Here is a 12,265-nt window from a genome sequence, read left to right as displayed (position 1 = left end):
TATCAAACAAAAGAACTTGAAAGCACCACAGCAATAAAGACAAACCACCAAACAATAACCACGGTCCCAAAATATAAAAAAAAAAAAACAACAAAAAAATTTAATTTGTATTTCTTTCTTTTTTTTTTTTGCATAGGCACAGTAAATATTGGGGGTGATTAGAAAGGAAATTTCCTTGGCCTAAGAGATACAGGGTTTCTCTGCCTTTGAAGCATACAGTTACGGGGATAACTATAAGCTCCATACATGCTCTTTTACTCTCCCCTACGTCCTTTTGAAGATTTACTAATTTTAACAAAGCACTTTAAACATCTTGCCTACAAAATGCAAACTTGACAATAATTCCTAAAGACACAATACTGATGATTCCAAGTGAGTAAAATAAAGTTTTGTTTCAATCCACTTTACTGGGGCCGGAGTGGTGGCACAAAGCTGTAGGGTGTTTGCCTTGCACCGGGCTAACCTAGGATGGACCGTTGGCTCGGTTTGTTCCCCTGGCTTCCCAAGCCAGGAGTGATTTCTGAGCGCACAGCCAGGAGTAACTCGTGTATCACCAGGTGTGGCCCAATAACAACAACAACAACAACAAAAGAAAATCAATCCACTTTTCTTGTGTAAGGCACATTTTAATTTTTCTCTTCACTGGCCTCTTATTACGAGGTCTTGAACTCCACCACTGTCATTAAGTACGGCATTTTTTTCACTTTCCAAATACTTTTCAGTGCCTAGCATAGACCCTAGGGCTTCGCATGTATAAGTCACACGTGCACTGCTGCTGAACTGTATGACTAGACCTAAAAGCATTTTCTTACATAAATATTCAGTCTAATACTGAGTGAACTGAGAAGTATATTTGATAAAAACTTGGCATAGAGAGGCAAATCCAAAAAAAGCAGTAAAAAAAAATTAAGCGCCAGGGGCTAGAGTAGAGTAGCAGCAGCAGGGAGGGCGTTTTGCCTTGCATGAGGCCTACCTGGGTTTGATCCCCAGCACCTCAGTTGGTTTCTCCCCCTCCCCTCACAGAAATGATTTCTGAGTGCAGAGCCAGGAGTAATCCCTGAGTACTGCTGGATGTGGCCCCCCCAAAAAAGAATTTGAGTATTTTGAGATGAACTTAGATATAACCTCTGTGATGACCAAGAGCCTAATGAGATTTATATGTACTTATATAAGAAAGTATATATATGTACTTATATAAGAAATGTTACGTGTGTGTGTGTGTGTATATATATGTATATATATTATATATAAAAGATTTTAAGTCTGTTATTAAGAGATGAGGTTGGTGAGAATAAAGGGGATCTCAACCGGAGGCTCCCCCACTCATTTAGCCTACCACCCCCACTTCAGGGTGGGGAAAAAAGTCCAGCACCCAGCACCACCCTGGAAATCTACCTTCTTCAAAACGAACAAAGAGAAAGCATCTCCACCCCACCCCCTTTTGCACCCAAAGCTCTATAACCGTTTGGGTGGTTCCAGTGGCCCTTAGGGGAGAACTGCCCACTCTGGGGAAATATTAATCTAAACCATGAAGAAAATAATGAAGCAAAGAAGGGCGTAGGCCTATTACTATCTTTAAATCAGAGTCCCTTGAGTTCAGCTGTATTTCTGAATAATTTTTGAAATTTCACAATAACTTGGAAGCTACGTAGTGCTCCAAACATAAAGGCAGCTTTCTGTAATCAAACAGATACATTCACAGTAAATTATATACTCACATTTACAAAGGCAATGTATAGTTTCAAGCCAATTCATAGCAATTTAGCCAAAAAATGAATCTGGGGGCATATTTTAATGCCAAATAAATTTTCTTAAGAATTGGCTTTCAGAGTTCTTAATTTCTATGTGCAGTTAAAAGATAATTAAACGTACATATCAATTACATGTAGAATAGACGTTAACAGAGAATGGACAACATGTAGACAAATGAAAATACTTTGGTAAAATAATTTATGTATTGAATTATACAATGTGTGCCATGCATAGATAAAATTAGAAAGGCCAGAGTTAATTTTTTTTTTTTTTTGGTTTTTGGGCCACACCCGGCATTGATCAGGGGTTTTTCCTGGCTGTCTGCTCAGAAATAGCTCCTGGCAGGCACGGGGGACCCTATGGGACACCGGGATTTGAACAAACCACCTTTGGTCCTGAATCGGCTGCTTGCAAGGCAAACGCCACTGTGCTATCTCTCCGGGCCCCAGAGTTAATTTTAAATAAGAATTTGAGTATGATTCTAATTAAGTATGCTTAACTATAAGTTTATCCAAACACAATAAAAGTATAAATCAACAAAATCTGAGCTTAAATGGACTATTAATAATTTGACTTATGAACCATTATGTCCTCCCTTTAGAATTAATAAACTAAATTTCAGAATCACTGCCCATCAGAAAGATCTTTCAATAACGACGGTAAAGTTAATTTCTGAGCAAATTAATGGCCTTTTCTATATAAATTACTAATACGGTGTGGAGCCCACTACCCACCCAAAAAAAGGGCAATCCTGTGCTCAGGGTTAAGTACCAAAGACCTATAGAACACTTAAATATAATATAAAATCTAAAAGAACATCATACTAACGTCTTTTTAGGGGATGAGATCTCATCTTGTTGATAAACAATCCTGAGGAGCCAAATAAAAATAATTATTAATTGTGTTTCATATTTAATACCTCAACTTATCCTTAGAAAATCCACTGAAGAAAGTTCAATATACTACCTATATCCCCAAATTTGTGATTAAGGTGAGAAGATTAAAGCAATAAGGAATGATAAAACTTGGGATAATTACCATCATCCTGGGTTTATTGTCAGGAGGCCTAACCCGGCAAAAATATTTAGTTTTTCCCTAGCCAGAGTGAGAAGATCTTTGGAAGTCCAAATCTTAGGAAGAGGCACATAGCAAGTCAGGTAGGCCAGCAATTAGAAATGACCTAGAACATGCTGACTTCTGTCATTCATCACAAATTGAACAGGCAAGCCTTTGAAATATGCAAGCATGGCTGTGGCAGGTACAGACAGAAACTAGTAACTAACATCCTGCCCTTATGTAGGGACAACTTTGAGCAGAAATTAATGTCCAGGATTCATGATTTCAAGCATAATACCGCCTAACTCTACATTTTGAATTAGTACAAACCAACTATCTTTTTTTGTTTGTTTTTGGGTCATACCAGCAGCACTCAGGAGTTATTCTTTGCTCTACACTCAGAAATCGATCCTGGCAGGGCTCAGGGGACCATATGGGATGCCAGAATTCGAACCACTGTCCTTCTGCATGCCATCTCTCTGGCTCCAAATATCATTTATATTATTAAACATAACCAAAAAAAGGGTAAAAAACGCAGGTGTATTTTTTATTACAATGGCACAATAATGGATTCCGAATATAAACAAAATTAACACATTAGTATTTGGTTGGAGCTAGATTAAGAAATATTGTAGGGCCAGGCGGTGGCGCTAAAGGTAGAGGTGCCTGCCTTGCCTGCGCTAGCCTTGGACGGACCGCGGTTCGATCCCCCGGTGTCCCCATATGGTCCCCCAAGCCAGGAGCAACTTCTGAGCGCATAGCAGGAGTAACCCCTGAGCATTACCGGGTGTGGCCCAAAAACCAAAAAAAAAAAAAAAAAAAAAAAAAAAAGAAATATTGTAACCACCACAAGTGTGCAAACACATGAAGATTTCACTAAAGGGAACCAGCGAGATAGCATGGAAGTAGGGCGTTTGCACACAGAAGGACGGATGGTGGTTCGAACCCTGGCATCCCATATGGTCCCCGAGCCTGCCAGGAGTAACCCCTGAGTGCTGCCGGGTGTGATCCAAAAAAAAAAAAAAAAAAAAAAAAAAAAAAAAAAAAAAAAACAACAACAACAAAAATTCACTAAAATGATGCTTTAGTGCAGGGGGTCTCAAACTCAATTTACTTGGGGGCCGCAGGAGTCAATGTCGGGGTGAGGCAGGGCCGCATAAGGGATTTCGCTTCTGAATTCTCGCAATAAAAAAAAAATCGCATTAGTAAGAAAAAAAATCGCAAAAAATCGCGTTAAACATTTGCATACCCCGAACGGAACTGTATGCGAATGTTTAATGTGATTTTTTTCTTACTAATGCGATTTTTATTGAGAATACTGCGATATTTAAAGGCTGGCCACGGGCCACAAAATGTTGTGCGGGCCGCGAGTTTGAGAACCCTGCTTTAGTGAAAATGTCATCTTGCTTTTGTTGTTTTTTACTTTGGCAATGATAAACATAAGATCTGTAGAAGAAACCTAAAAGAAATAAATGCCTTGAGTCCAAGTAAAGTACCATACCTGAATAGTAATTTGGATTATAAGGTGCACTTCTTGTGGAACATGTAAAAGATGGGTCCAAATTTCCTTGACTGGAAGGTAAAACCTAAACAAAGAAGATTTTTCTTAAATTACATTTGTGACAAATAATTCATTCTGACATATTTCTATATTCAATGACATTAACTATTCAATTTACATGTGTTATAAATTAACACAACTAAATGAAATGAGTGAGGGCTTAAAGAATAAAAAATGGACAAAATTCTTCAGATATAATTAACTCAAAGAATGCTCATCACAAGGTAAATATGCAATGTGTCTGGTTCTAAAAGCAAATTATACTATATCTCAAAGAAGCTAATCAAAAAAATCAACCTGGTTTTGATTCTATATACTACTACTTTCCCCCTCTCTCCCACTTAATCCTCAGAATTTTAAGATAATAGTTTACGAATGTCACTTTCTCAAAAGAGCTCATATATAACCCAATTCCTGTCTTTACTGGTTTTTGAGGTGGGGGCGGTATTGATTAGGGCTGATGATTAAATCCAAAGCCTCACACCTTCAAGGCACCTGTGCTTACCAGGAGCTACATCACATCGTTAACCCCGTCTTAACACAGCCAACAGAATTCCAACACCAGAAGCACTGACTCTAAAAATTTTACATGTATGCTTGCATTTTCAGTGTGAGATTTAAACTATATCAGATAAAAACTCAAGTCAAAATAACTCATTAATTCAGGGAATAAAATAGTTCCTAACCTGACGATCAGAAAGTGAAAGCTGGTCATCTGGAAAACCTGTTTGTGGCAGAAGATGGGTTTTGAATAGGGAGTTGTGGTTCACTAAAGTCAATTCTCCAGCATCCATTCTCATCCTATCAGCAATATCATCTGGAGAAAGAGTCAATATTAATTCAGGTCACAAAATTCTTTGATGACTATTTTCTTCTGAACCATATTTTTTACCTATAAAAATGTTTCTTCAAGAATCGCTCTACACGGTGGTGCAAGCCCGCACTAGCCTAGGAAGAACCTCAGTTCGATCCCCCAGCATCCCATGTGGCCTCCCAAGCCAGAAGAGATTTCTGAGCACATAGCCAGGAGTAACCCCTTGGGCGTCACTAGGTGTGGCCCAAAAACAAACTGGAAAAAAAAAAAAAAAGAATCGCTCTAAGGCAAATAAAACTTCCTACAAAAATAATCGTAAGTAAAAAAACCACAAAACATCACTGTTCATAAAAAAATATCCAAGTGCAGAAACTATCCATGTGGAATTGCTTGCTAGTCACATGACATCCTATCAGTACAATGTTGTAAACCACAGTGCCTAAAGGGGATGTGGGGTTGGGGAAGAGAAATGTCCATCATAGTTGTAGAGGCAGGCTGGGGAGTAGGAAGAAAACTGGGGGTCACTGGTAGGAGGAAGTGGACAGTAGCGAAGACAGCAGAGAAGAGATTGTTAGAATAGTATGTCTGTAAGTCAAACATAGATTGACTTTATAACTTCATAATTTATCATTAGTAACTTTATAATTCACACAGTAATTCAATAAAAAATGCTTTTAATTGGGACCAGAGCGGTAGAGCAGCAGTAGGGCACTTGTCTTGCACGTGGCTGATCCAGAACGAACTCTGGTTCGATCTCTGGTGTCCTATATGGTCCCCAATCCCAGGAGCAATTTCTGAATCCTGAGTGTCACTGGATGTGGCCCAAACCCCCCCCCCAAATAACAATAATAATAATAAAGCTTTTAATTAATGAACTTGAAAATTATTTTTCTGAAAAACCCGTTAGTTCTGCATGCTTTTGGTTTGGGGTCACACTGGACTGAGTTTCAGGGTTACACTGGGCTTTGCATTCAGGGATCCTTCCTGGTATGCTCAGGGGGTATACAGAGTGCTGAGGAGACAATCTAGGCCAGCTGCATGCAAGGCAAGCACCTTAAGCCACTTGTACTATCTCACAAATACATTTTTCTTTGTTTGTTTTTGGGTCACACCCGGCGGTGCTCAGGGATTACTCTTGGCTCTCTGCTCAGATATAGCTCCTGGCAGGCTCAGGGGACCGACCATATGGGATACCAGGACTCAAACCACTGTCCTGCATGCAAGGCAAACGCCTTACCTCCAGGTTATCTCTCCGGCCCCACAAATACATTTTTAATTTTGATTCTACAGTTTATAAAGCTATTAAGCACATAATTGTCATCCCTTCATCTGCCAAATAGTACCTCAAAACCACTCTTCCCAACCCTCCTCACACCATCTCAATTTTGTGGATTAGTTCTCCCATTATGTTGCTTTGGACTTTTGTTGCTACATTGCTGTGTATCCTTAAGTGTCACATATGTGAGAGATCTTTCTGGAACTAACACTTTGGGGGGGGGGGGGTGTTTTTTAATTTCTGGGCCACACCCAGCAGTGCTCAGGGCTAACTCCTGGCTATGCTTATTGTGATAGTACTACAAAATTGAGATCTTTGTTATGAAAAAAAAAAAAAAAAAAACAAGAACAAAGAACTCAATGACTTACACTGATAATAGTAATGAAAGGAAAAAGAAAAGAAATGATGCTAGAAAGAAAAGATTAAACTAACAAAAGAGAAAACAAAATGAAAAGACTTATGAATTTAAAAAGAGCAGAGGTGATATTCTACGATCAAAATACAAAGATCTTTCAAGCTACTCAAACTGGTAATTATCCTGTGCTTACATTTATGGTCTTTACAGACTATGAGTAAGTACTATGAATAGTGGGAAACGTCTATCATGAATGCTCAGCCTATTAGCTGCTTGCAATTAAAAATTTACCTTAACAAGGACTACTCTAGCCACCTCTGGTTTGCTGCTTCCTTACTGGGGACTGATAAAGGTGTAAATAAACTCATAATTGAAATAAAAGTTTTCTTAAGTTAGGGCCGGAGAGATTTCATAGAGGTAGGGGTGGTTGCCTTGCATGCAGAAGGATGGTGGTTTGAATCTCGACATCCCATCTGGTCCCCCGAGCCTGTCAGGAGGCGATTTCTGAGTGTAGAGCCAGGAGGAATCCCTGAGCACCGCCGGGTGTGACCCAAAAACCAAAAAATAAAAGTTTTCTTAAATCAAATGAGTTATATGAGTCAGTACAGCAGAGTACTAAAGGACAAGGACTCTAGAACCAAGCTACCAATTTTTTTTTGTTTTTGTTTTTTGGGCCACACCCGGTGATGCTCAGGGGTTACTCCTGGCTATGCGCTCAGACAGTACTCCTTGGCTTGGGGGACCGTATGGGGGGGATTCAACCGCGGTCCATCCTATGTTAGCGCGTGCAAGGCAAACGCCAATTTTAAATTAAGTCAGAGTTGTTTGATCCTCAGCAACTTTTAACCACTGAACCGGTTTTCTTGTTGATATAAAGAGAACAATAATAATAACTGTAACATGAAGTATGATATGGGGCATATTTAATTTACAGATTAAATGAATATATTTTAAGTACTTAAAAAACTTTATATATACGATAAACGTTTTGTCATGATTTTTTGGCATTGTCAGTAGTGCCATGCTTACAGTGATGTCACAAAAATACAACAACCAGGTACGCAGGTGTACAGGTACATGTGTACTCACATGCACATATCACCTACACACACACACACACACACACACACACACACACACCCGAGAGTACTTTCCTACTTTCACGCTGGATTATGTACTGGAGCTCTTTCTACTTTTGGAAAGTTATGTTCTCTCTTGAAAGTGTTACTCTCCCTCCCTTTCTTATCTTCTCCCTTCTCTTATATAAAACCTGTTTTACTTAAAAAAAAAAAAAAAAAAAAAAAGAAAAGAAAAAGAAAAACTAAAAGGCTGGAGTGATAGCACAGCGGGTAGGATGTTTGCCTTGCACACACCTACCTAAGTTTGATTCCCAGCATCCCATCTGGTCATGCAAAGAGTAATTTCTGAGCACAGAGCCAGGAGTAACCCAACCCTGAACACCAGGTGTGGCCCAAAAGCAACAAACAAAAAATACAAAAAAAAAAAAAAAAAAAAAAAAAAGGCAAACCTCCCCCGAATTGTTGGTAATAGTAATGGTAAAAGTAATCTCCCTTAAAATGCCGACCAAAGAGCTGAAATAATAGTACAGTAGGGTAGCACTTGCCTTACTGACTGAGGTGCAATCCCTGGCACAACACATAGCCTCTGTCAGCCAGGAACGATTCCTAAGCACAGAGCCAGAAGTAACCCCTGAGTATTTCTGGGTGTGAGCCCAACTCTAAAACACATTCATTACCAAGTACAAAGATGCAAATATGGAAAATGTTAGGGATATCCATTCTTTTACTCCAGCTTTATTATTCAGAGCACCTAAGAGAAATGAATGACTTACCCATTGTCAGGTGTTTTTCACATAACTGATTTTTAGTAATGGTACAAAATCCTATAAAAGAAAGAAAATTTAAATGTTACATACTAAACATCTTCATATAACTTTAAAACGAGGAAGTGACCCAAAAGTGGATCTGAATTTAAAGTAAAAAAATATGTTTAAAAAGAACATTTTCTTGATGAGAAGATAAAGGAATTTAAGCTAGTCTAAGGCAGTTTCCAAACATTCCAGCAACGTGGTGCTAGAAGAACAGAACTATAAACTATCTAAATTTACATACAAAAACTTACATATATAAAACTAACCATCTAAATGTAAACGGGGCTTTTATAATGGCAGGCCAGGGGGCAAAGGGTGGTGGTATAGGATGTTCTGAATACTGGTGGAGGGGGGATTGCCACTATCGTGGTGGGAATGGCCTTGATTCACTGTATCTTTGACTTTGTAGATCACAATGGTTTCAATAAAACAAAAAATTAAAAATAAGATGGCAACTGACAATAAAAATTAACTCAAGTATTAAACCTAATGCATTAAATTAAAATAAAAATAAACATAAATTATCAGCAAAATCATAGAATATTATATGTGATGGTCGTATTAGTCTTCTTTCTCATTATCTTACCTAATGGACAAATATTGCTACTACGTTTTGTGACCACAATTAAAAGAATACTTCTAAGATGCACTAGGTACTTTCTCCTACTTATTAAGCTAGCACAAACCAAAAACTCATTCCCTATGACATTTTTTATCCTCTAATGGAATCAGTTTTTCACAGGAAAAGGAAGTTCTAAACCTAGCTGATTTCAACTAGGTTAATAAATATACTCGATATACATGCAGATTTTCAAAAGATCAGGGATGTTTACAGCCAAAAATATATATTCATAATCTTATGACTATGGTTTTAAAATGTCGAGCACTTTATCAATTACACAACAATATCTTATCTTCAATATATTAAAGTGCCTGAATGACCCTTTTTGGGTAACAACACAAAGCACTTTTTTTTTTTTTTTGGTTTTGATTTTTGGGTCACTCCCAGTGGCACTTAGATTCCTGGCTCTGTGCTACGAAGTTACTCCTGGGCAGACTCAGGGAACCATTTGGGATGCCAGGATCGAATCAGGCCAGGTGCATGCAAGGCAAATGCTTGTGATTTATTAATACCTGCTGTGTTGGGGCCGGAGTGATAGCACAGCAGTAGGGCATTTGCCTTGCACGAAGCTGATCCAGAAAGGACCTTGGTTCGACCCCCAGTGTCCCATATGGTCCCCCCGAGCCAGGAGGGGATTTCTGAGTGCATGGCCAGGAGTAATCCCTGAGGGTCACCGGGTGTGGCCCCAAAAAGCTAAAAACAAAACAAAACAAACAAAACCCCCACTTGTTATTGCTCCAGTCCCTAAAGTGCATTTTCTTTCTTTTTTCTTTTTTTTTTTTTTTTTTTTTGGTTTTTGGGCCACACCCGATGACGCTCAGGGGTTACTCCTGGCTATGTGCTCAGAAGTCGCTCCTGGCTTGGGGGACCATATGGGACGCCGGGGGATCGAACCGCGGTCCGTCCTAGGCTAGCGCAGGTAAGGCAGGCACCTTACCTTTAGCGCCACCCGCCCGGTCCCTCTTTTTCTTTTCTTTTTTTTTTTTTTTTTTTTGGAGGAGCCACACTGGGTGGCACTCAGCAGGAGCTACTCTTGGCTCTGTGCTCACAAAATCGCTCCCGGCAGGCAGAGGGATATGAGATGCTGGGATTCGAATCACCGTTGGTCCTGGGTCGGCTGCTTGCAAGGCAAACGCCCTACCGCTGTGCTCTCTCTCTGGCCCTGAAGTACATTTTTTAAAGGCAATTTGACAGTAAAAGAAAATATCAAAAAAGGAATCCTATAAAATAGAATATATTTGCAAAGCATTCATCTGAAAAGGGGTTAATCTCCAGTTACTTAAAAACCTTTTATAGCTCAATGATAAATAAAGTACGGATTTTTAAAATGAGCAGAGGTTTGGGAAGATAATTCAAAGGAATAGAGTACATGCCTTGCATGCTGGAGGCCCCAGGCACTGTATGGCCACCCAAAGACCCTTGAAGTACATGCCAGCACCACCAGGTCACGACATTTGCTGTCAGACCGTACATCCAGCTATCATGCCTGCATCATCAGATAAAGGGCAGAGGATCTGAATCGAACAATCTCCAGAAGATATACAAATGGCAAGAAAACACATATTTAATCACCTCTTATAAATGCAAATGCACTAAACAAATGTATCTCCACAAGACATAAAAACGGCAGACATAAAATATTTATGATCTCATAACTAGATATGCAAATTAAAGCCACAAAGACTGATCATCTCACACCTGTGATAGTAGTGAATCAAAAAGATAAGCAAATAGTTGAAAGTCATCGAAGAAGAGAACCTTTGTACACTCTTGGTGGGAAAGTAAATTAGTCTAGACAGTATGGAAAACGGTAGATTCTTTAAAATATTAAAAACAGAAATTCTAGGGCCAGAGACAGCACAGAAGTTAAGGCTCTTCCCTAGCATGCAGCTGCGGCCACACCTTGGTTCAATTCCTAGTACTAAAAACAATCCCCGCCCCGGCCCCAAAAACTCCCAAGATGGCCTCTGCACACAGAACAGGTGTTCTTCCCTTCTCCACCAAAAAAATAAAAGTTACATGTGATTCCATTATTACTTCTGGATATTTACCCTCCCCCAATATAAGAACATTAATTCAAAGAGATGTAAGCACTCGGGATCATCAAAATATTACTGACAATAACCTAGAGTTGGAAACGACCTAAAAAGCCCTTCAGTAGAGGACTGGGGTTGAAAGAGTCCGGGCTTAGATGCAAGGTCCTATATTTAACCCCTGGAAAGCATTGCTCCTTGAACACCACTGGGTCTTGACCCCCATAATTGCTGGGCTCAAGCACTGAAAAATTCAAGCTGGTGGATCACAATCTGAAACTGACCTCCGGTCCCCAGCACTGTTTAGGTGGAACACAAAAGGAGAAGTAACGAGATAAGGAACATGGAATAAACACATAAAATGGATTTCTAAGCATTAAATTGATAAAATCCTGCCATTTTTAACAAAGACGTTATACCTAGTGAAATAAGCCAAATGTGTTCTTTCTCTAGCGAAATAAAAAAGCAAAACAAATGAAATTTAAAAAATAAAGTTTAGACTGTAAGACAAAATTTAGGTATTACGGGAAGAGAAGATGAAGGTAGATATAGTTGGATATAAGAGGCCACTATGGGGTAAGGGATAGAATTAAACTTTCCACTATAAAAAAAGAATAATACAAGTACTGATTTCTACTGATGCACAACTAATTCGATGTAATGCTATACATCAATATTAATTCAAGAGAAAAATAAGAATCTTCAGAGACTGCTTGAGATTTTATGACATAACTACAGACTAATCATGGAATAACTAGACTTTCTCAAAGAACTGAAAACTTAGATGCAAGCTTCAAATATGTTTCTAGATATTTCACAAAAAGCATTCTATGTGGAAATTCTTCAGGTCATTTTCTTTTGAGGACAGGGTAGGGGTGAGCCACATTCAGCTGTGCTCAGGGATC

The 12,265-nt window shown here is 39.0% G+C and overlaps 1 protein-coding gene across 1 annotated transcript in view; it reads right to left on the bottom strand.

Annotated features, from left to right (window-relative positions):
- Positions 1 to 8,670, bottom strand: part of SENP1 (SUMO specific peptidase 1) — a 70,255-nt gene extending 61,585 nt beyond the window's left edge. The window contains 3 exon segments of the mRNA XM_049783050.1: positions 4,310 to 4,394; positions 5,056 to 5,186; positions 8,667 to 8,670. Coding sequence (XP_049639007.1) covers positions 4,310 to 4,394; positions 5,056 to 5,186; positions 8,667 to 8,670 — 220 coding nt within the window.
- Positions 8,671 to 12,265: the final 3,595 nt, after the last annotated feature.

This window comes from Suncus etruscus, chromosome 11 (genome assembly GCF_024139225.1).
Source record: "Suncus etruscus isolate mSunEtr1 chromosome 11, mSunEtr1.pri.cur, whole genome shotgun sequence".
Lineage (NCBI taxonomy): Eukaryota > Metazoa > Chordata > Mammalia > Eulipotyphla > Soricidae > Suncus > Suncus etruscus.
The sequence above is the reverse complement of the archived record's forward strand: the minus strand, read 5'-3'. Positions and strand labels throughout refer to the sequence as shown.